This window comes from Centrocercus urophasianus, unplaced genomic scaffold, assembly GCF_019232065.1.
Source record: "Centrocercus urophasianus isolate 14NV4802_14NV808 unplaced genomic scaffold, USGS_Curo_1.0 seq_11, whole genome shotgun sequence".
Taxonomy (NCBI): domain Eukaryota; kingdom Metazoa; phylum Chordata; class Aves; order Galliformes; family Phasianidae; genus Centrocercus; species Centrocercus urophasianus.
This window is the reverse complement of record NW_024884253.1, coordinates 41,052,535-41,070,732: the sequence shown is the minus strand read 5'-3', so window position 1 is coordinate 41,070,732 and position 18,198 is coordinate 41,052,535. Positions and strand designations below refer to the sequence as shown.

Genomic DNA, 18,198 nt, shown 5'->3' with positions numbered 1-18,198 from the left:
AGTATCAACTGTGATTCTCCTATCCAGCACTGAGCCCTTACCATGTTGGTGCATCACTTCAACCAGACACTTCCTTCCTCTGCACATCAAGGAATATCTGAATGTGAGTAGTATCTGAATGGTCACAAACACCAAAAATCACTGTTTTGCTAAGAAAAACAACTCACGGGAGAAGATAGCTTGCTAAGGAAGAGTGCAGAAATCCAATCACAAAATAAACAAAAAAAAAATTAAGATGAGGATTACAACTAGGATATAATTAATTTTTGCTGACAAATTCTATTTCCTGAGTAAGTATTGGGGTATTCACAGAGATCACAGAATTTTAGGGGTTGGAATGGACCTCAGGAGTTCATCAAGTCCAACCCCTTGCTAATGCAGGTTCCCTACAGTAGGTTAGGGAGGATTTACACCTCTACAGACTTTCCCACAGAAACCATGCCTTTGGGACCACAGTCCAGCAAAATAAAAGCCTTACAGACTGTGAGGTCATGAACCTACAAACCTATTCACTTATATCCAAGAGGGCTTTTTCTGTTCATAAACTTTCCCTGTGGCGTTATATGCAATGCCATTGTTTAAACAAAAACATTTATTCTTTATAGCCTACTACAACCTACCATTCACAACGCAATGCATCTGCCTTATGATGCGTATAAGTTTAATTAGAAAACTTTAACTGCTTATAATTTGCCCAAACTGCATAATTGAGGAGGAGGAAGGGCACCCATCCTTGAGTGTTTAAGTGTCACATAAAGGGCTTTCAATGAAAATTTACTGTGGACACTTTTTTTTTTTTTTTTTCATAAAATACATAATTTAGAAAATTTCACTACCGGAGCCTAGCTGGATTTTTTTTTTCCTGCAATAAGACTCAGATTTTTTCTAGTAGCACAAACCCGTGACTCATGACAATACAGGATTCTTCACAGCCGCAAGACAACCTTTCAGCTTCTTTAGCTGTGACCCTTTGCCGCTGATGGTGGTGGTGACATACAATTTTGTCAGGAAATGCAGATGTTTGAACAGTCTGGATAAGCTTTCCGCTACTCTTAAAAGTGTTCCAGCTGGACAACAGGTAGAGGGAAAGCATCAGATGAGCGCTCAATAGGCTGCACAGCAGATAGGGCTCACTGGGCTGAGCCTGTGTGAAACTGGCATGCAGTTGAAAACATTTATTTTGATAGCGTCGACAAAGAGGAATAAGACACGATGATTAAAAAATATCTGAACTGTGGCAATGCATCTTCTTCCTTTACACCATTACTGACCACAGCTGTGCTGCAAAGACTGAAACTTCCATTTTCTCAGCTGTGTCTGTCCTTGAGAGCACAGAACTTCTACCTTCAACATGACTATTGTGGAAACCATATGCTAAACAAGTTTTTAAATCACTCAATAGGAACAGTAATAGGAACAGTAATAAAACTATGTAAGGTTATGTTTGGTCCACAAAACAGTTTTATCTTTGTTACTCTTTAAACTCTTTCAACCTACAATAGTACAAACATATTCTCGGCGTCATCAGTACATCAGAGTTTTTGACTCTATGGTCGTCTGAATTAAAAATAAAAAGAATCCGTTTCAAAATAATAATCTCAAGGCTAGGAATGCAAGTTCTAATACAAAGTGTATTGTTAAAGGTGGTGTTTATTTTCATGGATCTTCCTTGAGAGTCCTTGTTAAAGTTCATAATAGACTGCCTGCTTAAGGACCCATTTCACTATGCTTTTGTTTGTGATGGTTTCAGAAGATGCTTTGTAAGAAGGTTCAGGAGAACGGGAAGCAGTTTAAACCCTGACGTGAGGAAGTCTCTATATACTTAAAAAATGAAGACTTCCCACTCAGAAATCCATAAAATGTCTGTATCATGCATGCTGAGGGTCAGCTCTCCATTCTGAGGGTAACAAAGGATGGGGCAGTGGAAAGCTGGCCGCCACCTCAGGGCTGCTGGGGTGCTGGATGGGGAACGCTCCATCCTCTGCATTCAATGGGGATGATCATTTCCAACTGAACAGTGGTTCTGCTTCAGCAGTGACATATGTAGCTACTTATAGCAAACGATCTTTGACTTTACACCATCAAAACGCATTAACACAAAGTCAACACAGGAAAGACGGAGGAACTGGGAGTCTTATTGAAATCCGAGAGCTCTTTGAAGTAGAGGCAATTTTCCCTGCAGGCACAGCGGTGTGCCACAGCCAAGCCTCCAGCTGGAGCCACGAGCACCAGCACAACACAAAACAATTGCCTCCGCACAGGAAAAGCACAGTGACAGGAGCTGGAGCGAAGCGCTTTTGGAGCCAGAAGCACGAGCACTGCCGTGCGCCCTCACACCCCGGCCAGCCCACCCGGCAGTACCGCTCCAGGCACCCACACGACGCTGGCACCGGGCACCTGCAGCAAAGCCGGGCAGGCACGGACAGCCTAAGGAGAGAAGGAGTGAAAGGGGAGCGGGAGGGACGGAGCCAGGGCTGCGGGAGAGCGCGGGCAGGGCCGGCCCGCGGGGAGCCGGCACTCACCGATCGTGGGCAGGTAGGAGGAGGAGGAGGAGAAGGCGGCAGCCGCGTTGGGCTCCGTGTACCTCCGCACGATGGAGGTTTTCCCCACGCAGGACTCCCCGGCCATCACGACTTTCAGAAGCAGCGCCGACCTCCCCTCCGCGCCCTGTCCCGGCACCGCCATGACGGGCGGGAGGCACGAAGGGCCGGGCCGGGCTGGGACCTCAGCGCCGCGGCCGCCCCGATGTCACGCGGTAGGCGCCGCCTCCGCCCGCGGGGCCGCCAGCCCTGCGGGGCCGTGCTGAGAGAGCGAGGCAGTGCCGTTCGCTAGCTGGCTTCCCCTTTTGAGGCGGGCTGCGGCGGAGGGGAGCGGCTCGGAGTGGCTGGAGGCCACAGGAGCACAGGAATACGCAGTCTGCTTCTTTACTTCCTAGCGCTAAAAAACGAGACAGAGGAAAAGAGCTTGAAGAATTTCCTCTTTTTCACTTTTGATTTGTAATTGACTGTCACGGTGACCTGCGGCATGAAAACCAAACGAACATGTATCTGCCGTGTCTGGTGTTTTTAGTGGAATTCCACAGTGTCCCCTAGCCATCTGTTGATGTGCACTCTGAACTCATCTGACATGAGGGATTTAGGAATGGGGCGTAATTTGAATTCAAAGTATGAATAGGTATTTACAAATGTTTGTCTAACTCTGCAATGACTCTCATGACATTTCCATCTTCAACCCTTCAAACAGCTCTTCCATCAGTTCATATAGACAGAGCAGCGGGTTTGACACGCTATGTGGAGAACCCTGGAGTTCCACTTATCACAGTTAGGGAAGTCCTCTTATCAGATGCCCCATCACTCCCTTCTCAGCCACATACAAACCCGCATCTCAATATGAAACTGGTTAGCCACAAAGCACTTTGTGGTGGCAGATTTCCGAAGGATAGCATCAGCTTGTTTCTAAATCAGCGCAGCTTCCTACATGGTTGGGAAAAAAAAATCCGCAATAAATTGGTGAATAATCACTACAAATGAAGGGTGAGATCACTAGTGGGTTAGCTCATCTTCTCAGGATATCTGTGAGACATTACAGTGTAAAAAAACCCACTACTGCCAAAGAAGATATCGGTCAAAGTATTCCCACTGGGGACAGAGAAATACTGTGCACTGATAAGACTAAAAGACTAAAAACATTGATTTTATGGGAGCACTTAGGGAGCTCTTCCTGTACAGTGAAGCTGTTAGTGTGTGGCTCACTTACTTCAACAAAATGAAGGCTCAGAGGAACAGCATTGCTGTCTATCACGGATTAAACAGTGAGAAGAAAAAGGTATTTAAACAAAAGAATAAGGGAAGGAATAGATATACAGTGACCATGAATATATCTGAGCTATGAATTATGAGGTTTCTAGTGGCATTTCAGAACGTTCATTCAGTTGAGACAATCAAGAGACAAATCTTGATAAAGACGTAACATGATGAATTGGTTAGGGAAGCTATGACTGACTGCCTGCTGCAGGGAAGGACTGACTTTGTAAACCAGAATACTTCCTATGAGAAATGTCCCCTAATTTCTAAGCAGTTCTAGAAAGTTCTGCTTCCTCATGCAGAAATGTGAAGCTGCTGTTGATTATCCCGGATCTGAGGTATGAAAGTTCTGGCATCTTCTGGTAGTTCTTATGGATCAGAGATGATGATTCGTACGGACAATCTGTAATATTTATGGATAATTTAACATTTGAAACAACAGCTATGTCTCCAGTCAGCTATGAATCAATACCCCTCCAGTCACTGAAGCTCTCTCCAGTTCTCTTCTCTGCATATGTTTTTCACAAAACTGCCTTCTTCAAATGAGGGCAACGCTGCAGCTGCCTAGAGCAGTTAGGTTTAGATGACAGTGTGGACTGATGGTATTATCAGAGATTATACTGAGACATTAGCTCAGTCTTTACCCTGTGTTGTTTGTTGGGCAACCAATTTAAATTAAAAGGACCTCTAGATATTTTGTACATTCATTTTTTTTTATTATTCATGAGCAGTATATAAGGCAGAATTCTAATTAATTTCTTAATGAAGCTCCTAATGCCCAAGTTAACTGTTGCTATCAGTAAGATACGATATCACTTTCCTCATATTCCTATCCACAAGGGGACAGTGTTTCCATCTGTTACCACTGACTACAGCAATTTAAAAATTAGCTCCTTGAAAAGCTACCATTCAATGAATCAAATTCACTTGTTTTAAGACACGTTTCATGATTGCAAAAAAAATTCCCATCTTTCTAACCTATGTGAAGTTACTGAATTTACAGAACTAAATAAACTTAAGTTAATGAAGCCGATTACTTGAAAATGATGAGTGTGTGGCTACAAGAAAATCAGTGCAAAACACAAAATAAAGTTACCATGATGTACATTGATATAGTCTTGGAAAAAGGTTTCCTTGCTTCTTATTTATCTTTTTTTTATATATCAACTGTTTGCATATCTTTGTCTCTCTTTTTCCAGTAACATGATAAATAGTAATAATAATATCATCAGCAGGATTGTAGTCATATTTTAATGGGATATCTTTTCATTTCAACGCAGAAAAATGACTAGAATTATTAGAAACTAGTTTTATAAGGAGATTATTATGACATTGTGTTTGACATTATGACATTGTTACGACATTTTTCATTGAATACTTGTGAATGGTTAGTATTACTTTTGTACGTACAGAACTTATATTTTTTCTTATATGAAATGTACAGTTTAGGAGTGTGTTAGTTTACTCTTACAGGAACAGCAGTTTTCTGGCATTTTTTCTCTGAATGCTTACCCAAGTTTTGGAATTCAGCTCCTATTAGACAGAATATGCACTAATTGCAGAATCACTGAATCACAGACTGCTTGAGGTTGGAAGGGGCCTTTGAAGATTACTTGGCCCAACACCCTGCTCAAGCAGAGTCCCCTACAACACATTACTGAGGATTGTGTCCAGTCAGCATTTGAATAACCCCAGTGAAAGAGACTCCACAGCCTCTGGGCAACCTGCGCCAATGCTCCATCACCTACACAGCACAGAAATACAGCCTTATGTTCAGAGGGAGTCTTTTGTGTTCTGGTTTGTTCCCATTTCCTCTCATCCTATTGCTAGGAGCCACTGTAAAAAGTCTGGAACCTTCCTCTTGCCACCTGCCATTCAGATCCATGTGGACATTGATCAGTATCCCCCAAACCTTCTCCAGGCTGGACAAGCCCAGCTCCCTCAGCCTTTCCTCAAAGGAGTGGAACTTCAGTTCTTTCATTATTTTAGTAACCCATCACTGGACTCTCTTCAGTAGCCTCACATCTCTCTGAGCAGCCCCGAACTGAACACAGTAGTCTCTATACGGCTTCACAGATGTGGCAGAGTAGAGGGGGGATCACCTCCCTTGACCTCCTGGCCACACTCTTGTTAATGCATCCCAGCATCCCATTGGCCTTCTTGACCACAAGGGCACACTGCTGGCTCATGGCCAGCCTGCTGTTCACCAGACACCCAGGTCCTTCTCCTCACTGTTCCTTTCCAGCATATCAGCCCCTAAACTGTACTGATACATGTGGTTATTCCTCCCTGGGTGCAAGACCTTCTCTTACCTTTGTTGAATTTCAAGGTGTTCATCTCTAATCTCCCCAGACTGTCAGGATCCTTCTGGATGGCAGCACAGCACTCCAGGGTATCAGTCACTCCCTCTCAGTTTTGTATCAGCAAACTGGCTGAAGAGGCACTCTATTATTTCACCCATGTCAGTGATGAGTAAGTTAAACAATACTAGTCCAAGTATTGACCCCTGGGGGAAACCACTAGCTACAGGCCTCCAACCAGACTCTGTGACGCTAATCATGACCCTCTGAGCTCTGCCAGCCAGCCAGTTCATAAATCAAACTATCTGTACACTCATCCAGTCGACACTTCAAGCTTGCCTATGAGAATATAATGGAAGACAGACAATGCTGAAGTCCAGCACTAAACTCTGATGATACATCGATGAATTGTTACAGCAGCTGATTTTTCGTATCACCAAATCCCTGCAAAAAGTGGATTTACTCGTCACTGCAGTCATGAAAAGTACTGTAAATTACTCTGAATGCATTAAGAAACTGGAAATATTCTTCAGCAGTATATTTCATGCCAATCATTCAGCATAATCTTGTCTCTGAGCTTGCTTTGGATATTCTTGAAAGTGACCATTATAAAAAAAAAAAAAAAACAGTGAAAGAGACCAAAATAACTATAAGCCAAGCCTCAGAAAACTGCAGCTTTCAAGTAAAGCACTGATTATGAAACATGATGAATACATTACAGATGCCACAGACCTCCTTAATGAAATAAATCTTACCAAATATTGCAAAGTGGTTAAATACAATTCCATTTGACATTATTTTGGTGAAATATTAGAATACTAATTAAGTTAAAACTGTTAGTAGCATCTTCATTTACATTTTCCTGAACTGAATGGTATAAGCTGAAAACGGTAATGAGCAGAAAGAGTAAGGTTTAATATGGGTTTTAAATTCTCAGTTATAAGTCACTGGTCATGCCAAAATTACTCACTGAATAGATTCTGTTAAGTGACAAAAGTTAAACTCTTTGGTTTCATTAGTGTTAAGATAAAATTACTTCCGAGTGGACAAAAGTGAGGCAAATCATTCATGTTAGGCAAAACAGGGTTCACTAATCCCTAAATGAATTTCTAGGCCAACCATAAAGTATTTTCGTTATTTAAGAGACAGGATTCAGTGTTAAACTGGAGTATAATTGGAGTGTAATTTTAAGAATGTTAGCAGAGGAGAGTGCATCTCTCTGAATTGGAATAATTCAAGTGTGAGATTGCAGATGAATACTCTTTGTTGAAGAAATGATTTCAATAAGATACATATTCTTTTTAGTTGTTCATGACCCTTTTTGGAGTTGTATGGGCTTTTAACTTTTGGTACCTATTGGTTCAAAGTGACATTTCTTGCCTAGTGATAAGAAGGTCAAATATTAGCAGAACAAAATAAAATCTTGTAAGCCCTACATCAGGGGTTCTGTCTGCTTCAAAAACTCAGAATTGAAACCAAAGAATGTTGCACTCAGGTCTGTCTCAGCATCATTGCTCTTGGGCCCACAAAGGTTGCTAGCTACAAGTTGCTGTCAGCAGCTTCAAGAACACCTCTCTTCAACAAAAGTATTATGTTTTCTATGATGGAAAAATTGGTCTTTCTTCTGCATCTCTTCTTGTGTTGTACGATTTTTTTTTTTCTGAATCTGAAGCAGCAGAAGGAATTTTAGGGGAGTATCATATCTGCCATCTGTATAGGTAATAAAATCCTGATTATACCTGAAGTTCACTCAGAAAAAATCACAACATTATGCCAGAGGTGCAAATGTTATTTTCTTCGTTAGCTTGCACCTACATCATCTCTAATACTGAAATATCAGTAGCCCAGGTATCTCAGGGATGAACAGCTGTCAGTCATCCATTGTCAGCCTTGCTTACTGAGCAGCCTAAGAAATATGAACTTCAAATACTCTTCTTCCAGTCACGTGGACTTCCCTGAACTCTAAACTGTGCTTTTTGGGGGCCATTAGTTAGTTAGCCATGAAAAAAAAATTCAAAATCATTATTTAATGTTTCATTTCTAAATTAATTTTAGGAATCTAAAAGGTTATCCAGCTGCACAAATGCTAAATGGAAGCTGCTGGATACTCACAAATTCTGAAATTAATTTTGTTGCCTACATACAGAAACTTAGAAAATTACATATTAGAAGCTGATTCCTTTGAAAATGTGTTTGCCCTCTATGTATTTCATAGAAATCGCTGTAACATATTTTTATCAGAAACATTGGAAATGTTGTCTAACCCATCAATGTTACCTAACCTTCAGTTTCTGTCGCTTGGATTTTGGCAGGAGTGAAACCAAACTCAGCATTTTGCTGTAGTATGTGTGCCCTGCTGTGGCCAGTCCTGCCAGCTGCCATGTCTGGTCGTCTCCTTGCTCAGCAACATGTACTCTGCCCAGGTCCCTTCTCAGTAGTGCTGCCAAGTGGCAGCTGCTGGTGAGATGCCTAGCTGAGGTGGGGAAGCCATGGTCAGGATGAGCCAACTTCTAAACCGAGGCTGCATGAAAGGCCAGCCAGGTCCTTGTCCTCTCAGCGTGGTGCTTGAGATGGATTGTCACTCCAGCCTCAAGGTGACTCTTTTGCTGTGGCAGGCCGCAGCTTTGTTGTCAGTTGTGGAGCAGCATTTTTCTAATAGTGATGCCTGTATCTACTGGAGATGCCTTTCTCTGCCCCTCATGTAACAAGCAGGTCAGCAGGTGGCAAGAAGGTAATCTTTCTGGGTCTGAGAGAATACAGCTGCCCCCAGACTTTACTCAAAGTGCAACATGAGCTTGCATCCCTTCACTTTTGGCCAGAAAGAAATGATGCTGTCAATCAAAGAGACCTCACGTTAGGTCTGCACCACACAAAGGTGAAATGGACAGGTTCCACCGACTGTCAGAGCAGCTGCACCCATCTCCAGTCCTTGATAGTCGTGAAAAGGGAAGAAGGAAAGCGGGGATTGGACAGGATACATTCAAAGCTGGCATTTTCTGGGCTTCTTTTTCAAAAGCTTGTGTGATTTGAAATCACCTTCTCATGTTGTTATAGTGGTCTTGATCAGTGCAGGCTGTCTGAATGGCTGTCTGGAGCATGGAGTACTTTTTATTTTGAGGTGACTGTTCTCTGATTTAATACAGGCTGCTGTTTTTACGCCCGTGTTTACCAGTCGGACTGTATTTTCCTATATATCAAAAGCACACATTTGTGGTTAGACCTTTTTAACGTACCATATAAATCTATTTAAGTGAATAAATAAATAAACACTGCCACGATGGATTAAGAGTGAAAGATTGCATTGATGATATTTGAAGTAAAAATGTTTTGGAAGTACCACTACCCAGTCATCTGTGAAAATGCCATATAGGCACATGCACACACAGTACTCTCGCAGTTTTTTTCTTCAGATAAATGTCAAGAATGCAGAAGTCTGCTTTCACGTAAGTGTATGACATGTTCTTCAAATCCACAGTGCACTTGGCAGACACCAAAGCATCTTCCATTAATCCTTAAAAAATAAAATAGCAGTTTATTTAGCATTCTAAAAAGAACAGTGTAAGGTTCTTCCTAGAAAAGGCTTCTGTAAGAATAAGGCTGAATCAGTAGCAGCTAAATCTGTTGTAGATAATATAATTTATGTTGCTATGTATCATGTCAACGACTCTAAAACAATGTGCACATTACATTTTTTTTTCATTTGCAATTTAGAATTCTCAGCATAAGAGATGCAAAGACGAGGATAACCCACGTTTTCCATGAGAGATTCATGAAAACTGAAAAATAAGGTCTTTTAATAGTTCATGATAACTGTTTTTCTTGGTTTAAGTGTAGGTTTTAAAAAATGGTGCTCATTGTTTTGCTTGTAGTTCTTTCACGCATGGACAATCATGCTGATGATGCATTTACTTCAAGTGAATTTTCCAATTGAAAAAGTGCTCTTGAGCAGTTTAAGTACTATGAATCACCAAAAACTCATCTAAGTCCCATAAAAGCACTGACTGCAAAAACCAGCCCTGGAAAGAAGACATATTGGGATTGTTCTGCATGATTCAGCTAAACAGAAATGCATTTTGTCATCACAGAGGAATTTGAAGAATTTGACAGTTCTGTAAAAATGAAATTATAATCTGATAGAAAGATAGAAATTAACTCTTCTGGAACCCCCCAGTTATATCCCTCAGTCATTCCTCACTGGTCTGAAGCAGAGGTCCTGGGTGTGAGAAGTTCCCCCTTTGAAATACATTTTTGTATTTGTGTGGAACATATTTAATTCCTCTTTCGTTTTTGTTCTGGTATTGTCTCCCTTCTTTCCTAGTTAGGTTTGGCTGTTTGGGGGTTCTCTTTTTCTCTGTAATCACCACCTGCACCATTTGGACAATTGATATTTCTGAGACAGTGCCTTGTTAGCGAGAACAAACGCAATCACTTCACTTCATGTATGATAACATTTGCGTTGAAACAACTTTAAGTCGCAAGTATTTCCCAGGGAGCCATTATTGATTTTAAAGTCATTATTCAGTTCCTAGGTAATTTTTATTTAAAGCTACCTGTAGAAGCAGATAGAACGAACTACTAAGCTTCTTAAAGCTGTAAAATATCTATTGATAATTTCTAAATGTTAATCTATTGTCTTAGATTTTTTTGTTTTAACTTACAAAATGACATAAAGTTGCAAGTTGAAAAAAAATAATGTAGGTATGCTGAGCATTTTTTAAAAATGGATGTAGCTTTCTGTATGTCACATAACTATGTGTTGCTTGCAATGAGCAGCGCAAGTGCAGGGATCTTGTGTTTGGAATTCTGTCAGGGTTACAGGCCTCGGGCTCTGATTCATATGCAGGTTGCTGAGCCACTGTGGTGCTCCAGTAACAGTTGAGAGGGTCACTGGTCCCAGCATCTTTTGTTCTTGCTGTCCTTTATGCAGCTGTACTGGCTAGAGCCAGTGCCTAGGATAGGGGATTGCCTCCATCTTGCCCTGGTGAAATGCAATAATGTTGCACACATTCATCCATGTCAAATATTTTCTTTCTGATTCTGTTCCCAAGACCCATTTGGATACCTTGTCAGGTTGTCAAATGGGAGCTAGCAGGATGTACATGGTAATGCTGCCAGAGTTAAGAGCAAGACTGTGGCAGTAACTGCAGGGTTGTGTCAGTGAAGGGGATTGAGCTGCCATGACCTGATTTTGGGGACTGTGCTGAATCCTTGACGTTCTTTAGGTCGTGAAATACAACCCCACAGAAAGGCAGCTCTCAGTCATGATGTGGTGGTACTGCTGCAGGGACTGTTGCAGTAGGCAGGGCACACTGCGGGTGCATCCCTGTACGACACAGTGTTCTGAGGGGTTTGATCCATGGCACGCTGTCAAAGGGAGCACAGGAGGTGGGTAGACAACCAACTGGAGGCAAGGAGCTGGATCTCATCAACTGTGTTAAGCCCAGCCTCACAGAAAAGGACTGAACCCCAGCTGAGTTGGGGCAGACCTCTTCCACAAAAAGATTTTCAAGCCAGTATTTGCTGTAGATGACTTTTTGATGATTGTTCAAATAGCCAGGAACAGACTAGAGGAAACTTTGGAACTGAACAATGTAGAAATTTGGCTAGGCAGTTCTAGTATCCAGACTTCCAGAGTCTCCCAGATTTCCTCAGTTCCAAAGTCTCAAATTCTGGGAGTCTGGTTACCTTTTCTTGGGAATCTGGAGTAAAAGTGCCTGGAATATTCTTTGGGAGCAGGTGGAAGATGAAGATGTTCACTCCATGTCATATTTTTTGTAACACTGATTCACAGGCTGGTTAGCCTTACTTTGGGTATCAACATTCTCATACTGTTCTTTGAAATGAAATGACTTTGTGAACGTGAAATGTAATTAAGGATCTCACACTCTCTGATGAGCTATTTGAACAGTAACTGTAGAACAAGCAAGAATAAATATACAGTCTTTTGGCTTCTACAGCTTCATAAGAAACACAGTTGTTATCTTCCCCTTCCCCTCTAAAAAAAAGGTAAAAAAAAACCTTGCGGGAAAGTGTGGAGAGGAAGAAAACTATATGAACTTGAACATTTAGTACCCATTGAAGAGACAGACATAACAGGGACGCATTTGTGTCACAAAGATATGAAGTGATCAGTGCTCAGTTCTAACTCAGTTCTTCATCTAACAGTTCTTCATCATCTTGAAGACATGCCTCTCACAAGTAGAAGCTCTGTTTTAAAGAACGTTTGCTCTGATTTAGAATCAAAACAAATGAAAACACCATCCAGGTCTACACACACCCACAAAAAAAAAAAAAAAAGAAGTGGAAGAGTGATTTGGCGCATCATTTGAAATACTGAATAAACAATTGAATGCTATTTGGAGAGAAGGCAAAAAAAATGTTGACAAAGGCCCATGTGGATTGTTCTACAAAACAGAATCCCACAGTGGGTCAAAGAGATTGTGCAACTGTGTGACATGCTCACTTCCCTTTCCAACATAAAGCAAATAATTAAGTTTACATTTCAAAAATATTTCCACTTGCAATTTACCTGGGCATTTTTAATATTGCCACAGAATATTCCAAAAGTATCAAACTGATGCTTTCAAAGGGAAAACCATTCAATTTTTCATGCCTTTGGTGATTAGGAATTTCAGAGTCACTGTTTAAAGGAGAATGGACAAGGGGGCTGATGTAGTGCTGCTCAGTTGTGTGCATTTCCTCTCTTTGCTGCTCTGTACAACTCTGCTTATGCTGTTTTCACAGCTGCCTCATCTGTCATCTTTCACCCCTTCCTGGAGCATTTACCCTGCTTATCTCTCCAACATCGTGCTGCACAAGGCTGAGGTAGGACTGGGTGTTTGCACTGTGCTGAGTGCATGATTTTCTTCAATTAAATCAAGATCTGAGGCCCGCCTAAAGGTGACTTCAAAATTTTGAGATTGTGGCTCTTTAGGTTGAGAAACAGAAGTATCTCAGACTGCTGCTGGTTGTGGCTAACCAAAGCAGTGCTGACAAGCTGATGGTGGAGATGTGGTTTGTGGAGACTGAGGCAAATGAGCTGCTTATCCGCCGTATTTTCAAATGAAATAATCACAGTTAGCAATAACTATTGGAGAGAGAGCTCCAAAGCTCTTATGGAGCTATTGATCACCCGCATTTCAAAGCACATAAAAGTTCCAGTTTAAAAGGGTGCTGAGGAGATGTTGACCAGATCTCGCCTTCATAATGAGCTAGGGATGAAAACAAGTATTGGAATGTGTGACACATAAGTAACACTAGATAAGCCTGGAAAATGATAAATATAATGCTTCTCTTTGGAAAGCAGGGAAAGGAAGAGACTTATAGAACAAATAATCAAACTAGCTGCAAGGGCAAATTGGATTTGTCAAGTACAAATTGCATTAAACCAGCCTAATTTCCTTCTATGACAGGATAACAGGACTTGGGGATTAGGGAAGAAGGAATAGAGTCCATAAATCACAGCACTGGGGAGTCTTTTGTCATTGCTACATACTGAATCCCCTTGAGTAAATAAAGAAAATATAGTCTAGATAAGAGAGTTCAAAACCATTCTGAAAAACAGCTGGAGTGGTTGATAGTGGTCACTGCCAAGCTGGAGCCTGTTTCAGAGGGGAATAGCCCAGTGGTCTGTCACAAACCTGGTAATATTGAGCGTTGAATATTTGTGTAGAATAAATTTCAACAATCACATTGCTGATGAAATAAAGAGCTCTTGTTAAACTTGCAGAAGACCACAAGCTGAGAGAACTCCAACACTCTGAAAGTCAGAATTAGGACCCAGACTATACTGATGTCTTGGAGAAGGAGTGAGAACAAAATACTCTGCAGGGTCGTAAGGAAAATCTCCACACTTTTCAAGGAAAATCTGCACTCCAGAACCCACAAAACTGGGAATTATTGTTAAAACACAAAAGCTATGGAGAAGATCTTGAAGTTAAAGATGCATGTTACAGCAAAAAGATAAACACTGTACCGGTCTGTATATAAAAAAGAGCTCTTTGTCTGCAATATATATGATGTTTTCTCCCTCTGCTCAATGCAGATGTGTCAGCTGGAGAACAGTGTCTGGTGTTGAGCCCACGCAGGTGAAGGGAGCTAGGTCCAGCCTTTTTCTTGTTTTTGTTTTTTTTCTTTTTTTTTTTTTGTCTCTATGTCATGATTAAAGGAACTTGGTTTGCTCTGTCTAAAGAAAAGAGGAACTGAAGCAAGCACATAAACTATCTTTAAAAAGCACATAAACGATTATAACTGGCAAAGAGGGCAGGAAAAAATCTAAAACGGCAAAAATAAAGTCAACAAGCAGTAAGTAGTCTACCTGCATTATGGGAGATTTAGTTTTCATATTAAGAAATATCTGAAAGCAACAGCTATGAGACAGTATCATAAGTCATCTAGGAAGATACTGACTTCTTCATTGTTGGGATTAGGATCTGGTTGGAAAAGATTGCTCAGGAATGATTAGGTGTAGCTGATGAGTGGATTGACAGCCTTTCCAAATCCCTTTTAGTTTATAATAGCGTTAGGACACCAAACCCAGCAAAACAGCCCAATCCTGCTATCTCCTGCTTACTCCTAGAAACTCAGTTTGGAGAGGGCAAGGTAGCTGCATCCAGCTTATGTTGGTTGAAGGACCCTTCCATCACCGCTGTCCTCTGGAATAAGAGAGCGTAACAGAACCTTGGCTCCAATCCAGCACTGTCCTTTTCTTTCCCTTTCCTATTCCTGAGGCAGGATTAGAAATGTGCTTGTATTATGTTGAGAAGCCTGTGCCATCCTTACAGAAATGAGAGATACTGCTCTTAGTAAACCTTCTGTGATTATCTCAGCAGTACAAATTCAGCAATTCTTTGGCTAGTCATCTTTGTCTAGGGAATACAGACATCTCAAGAGAGAATTTGAGGATGTATAATGAAGTCCTTGTGATCATCTGTTATGAGCCAACTGGATTGTGAATTGAAGATAATTGGATGCACTGATATAATGAGTTGAAAACCCATATGACAATTAATAATTCTATCTAAATAAAGTCCTAATTCAATATTTTTTGTAATGTTATAGTAAATGTAATAGAAGAGAATAATATCTTCCTTCTCAGCTTTTCACAAAGGATAAAGGTTAAACTAGCCCTGCAAACTCATGCCTGTGTGCTCATCCGGACTTCTGCCAGGCTGTTTGCAGGTATGTGAGCTTAGGTGGATGAACAGGCATGGAGTTACTGTCAGGTTTCAGTACAGCAAGAAAAACACATGCTCATGTCTTGTAGTGTTTCAACAGTCATATAACTGTGTAGCCCCTTTGCACTCCCCATTTTGATCAGAGATGCAAGTCATCATACATACAGTAGACTTGCTTGAAGGCTGGTACCACTGAGCAGTCACCCTAGCACCTCTCATCTCTAAACAAGGTGAAGGCTTTTCAACAGACTTCTTTCTTGTCTCGTAGCCACAGATATGGTTCATGTTTGTAATGCAATCATATGGTACTCCTTGTGCCAGAGTATTGCAGTGAAGGATTGAAAAACTGCTGAAGCCTTATGGTTCCTCTGTGTCCCTGGTGGACAAACAAAAAGTTGAAAGCTGGGATTGATTTTAGATTTCTGAGGGACTTATCTGGTGATTAAAGATTTTAGGTCTTTACTAAAATTTTGGATAATATTTCTAACATCAAAACTCTCTGGGAAAGACTGATTTGTTATGGATCTATAAGAGGAATGAGCTTTGCAGTCACATGTTAAAGATGAAGTGGAGATATTTCTATCAAAACATTTCTTTTGAGAAACTCCTTAGTCACTTTGCTGCTGTCCCATCATTAATAATTAAATATAAATAACATAGATGCTTCTCTCATGCAAAAAGTACCCCAAATGCATGTTAAGGCTCCCCAATATTCAGTTCCCATCTTCTGTCTTTTTCTGTGCCGTATGAATAGATTCTACTCCACCAAAATACAAGGTTGAACACGTACAGGCCACAGTTCAAAAATGATCTGAGGTACATCCTTCATACCCAACTTTTGGACTCCTGAAGAATATTCCTTACGGTAGACACAGGTCTGCCACATTAAGACATGTGCTAAATAGTAGCAGTGTTGAAGCTGTAATGGTCTACAGATATGACAGACTAAATTTTGGCTAGGATGGAATTGTTTTCTTCAGGGTGTCTGTTATGTTGCTATGTTTTGATTATAGGAGAAAAACAGTGCTGATAACATACTGATGTTTGTAGTAACTGCTAAGTAGTGTTGTACCGAGCCAAGGCATTTCCAGTTTCTCAGTTCATACTAAAAAAGGCTGGGAGGGGGACTGAATTAGGACAGCTGGCTTACAAAGGGACGTTCCATGCCATATACTACCATGCAAGGAGAGCTTTGAAGGGGGTGGGAGTTCACATGGCTCTCTTCTGCTCACTAAGGGCTAGGTGGCATCAATTAGGGAGTGGTGAGCAATTGCTTGTGCAACACTTGTTATGTACATTTATATACATGTCATATATATATATATATATATATACAGTTATAACTATTATCCTTTCCCTTTTCTCTATCCTAATAAATAGTTTTATCCCATGAGTTCTACTTTGGATTTTTCTTTTTATCTTCTTCCCCCACCCTCCTGGAAGATGGGGAATGAGCGAACAATTGTATGGTGCTTAGTCACCTGCAGGGTTAAACCACAACACAGGCAAAGGCTTCTGGAAGAAGTAATACCTTTTTGAAGAAAAAATAAAATAAAATAAAATAAAATAAAATAAAATAAAATAAAATAAAATAAAATAAAATAAAATAAAATAAAATAAAATAATTACTGAGATCTGGAAAAATAGCCCCGTTTTCAGGCACAAGTTCAAATTTTGTGTTACTTTTCTTTGCAATTTTGAACTAATCTCGCAGTTGGTTTTAAGTTGCCTGCTTCCTTTGAGTGCTCTGTGCTTTCACCTTCTGAACACATAGCTCAAGTCAGAAAATCATAGAATCATAGAATGGCTTAGGTTGGAGGAGACCTCACAGATCATCTAGTTCCAACCCCCCTGCCATGGGCAGTGTTGCCAGTCAGTAGATCAGACTGTCCCATCCCATCCAGAATCCCATCCAACCTGGCCTTGAATATCTTCAGAGGTGGGGCATCCACAACTTCTCTGGGCAACGTGTTCCAGTGCCTCACCATCCTCTAAGGAATTTCTTCCTAACATCTAACCTGAATCTCCCCTCTTTAAATTTAAAGCCATTCTCTCTTGTTCTATCACTATCAGACCATGTAAAAGATTGGTCTCCATCCTGCAGTACCTCCCCTCAGGTACTGGAAGGTTGCCATGAAGTCTCCCTGGAGCCTTCTTTTCTTTAAGCTGAACAAGCCCAACACTTGATTGTAGAAGGGCACCAGATCTGTCAGGCATGATCTGCCCTTGTCGAAGCTGTGCTGGCTGTCTTGGATCACCTCCTAATCTTGCTTGTGCCTTGATACCTCTTCCAGGAGGTTCTGCTCCATGATCTTCTCAGAGGTGAGGATCACCAGCCTTTAGTTCTCCGGGTCTTCATTTCTCCCTTTCTTGAATATGGGAATTATGTTTCTCTTTTTCAGTCACCAGGGACTTCATCTGACAGACACGATTCTTCAAATATGGTGGAAAGTAGCTTGGCAACCACGTCAGCCAGTTCCTTCAGAACCTTGGAATGCACGCCATTTGGCCCCATAGACCTGTATGCATTCAAACTCATGCGATTGTCTCAAACTTGTTCCACTCTTATGCTGGGAATGATTTTCACCTGCTTCAGGGGCACAAGATGTGTGACGAAGACTGAGGAAAAAAGAACTCATTAGGAATCTCAGCCTTCTCCGTGTCTGAGGAGACCAGGTCTCACTTTTTATTTATCAGAAGGGGTGCTCTTCTTTGCCTGTTTTTTCTGCACAATGTATCTAAAGAAACCCTTCTTGGTGCTTTTCACATCTCTTGTCAAATTCAGTTCCATCTACACTTTGGCTCTACTGATCCCATCCCTGCACATCCCAACAATATCTTTATATTCTTCCCAGGCCCCCTGTTCCTGCTTCCACTGCTTATACTTTTCCTTTTATATCCTTCACTCTGCCCAGAAGA

At 41.1% G+C, this 18,198-nt stretch overlaps 1 protein-coding gene across 2 annotated transcripts in view; it reads right to left on the bottom strand.

Annotated features, from left to right (window-relative positions):
- LOC122155242 (ras-related protein Rab-10-like) overlaps positions 1–2,704 on the bottom strand; it is a 30,481-nt gene extending 27,777 nt beyond the window's left edge. For both annotated transcript variants that reach the window (XM_042809066.1, XM_042809067.1), the window contains exon 1: positions 2,523–2,704. In XM_042809066.1, coding sequence (XP_042665000.1) covers positions 2,523–2,685 — 163 coding nt within the window. In that variant the 5' untranslated portion in view covers positions 2,686–2,704. The remainder of the gene's footprint in view (positions 1–2,522) is intronic.
- Between the last annotated feature and the right edge of the window lie 15,494 nt (positions 2,705–18,198).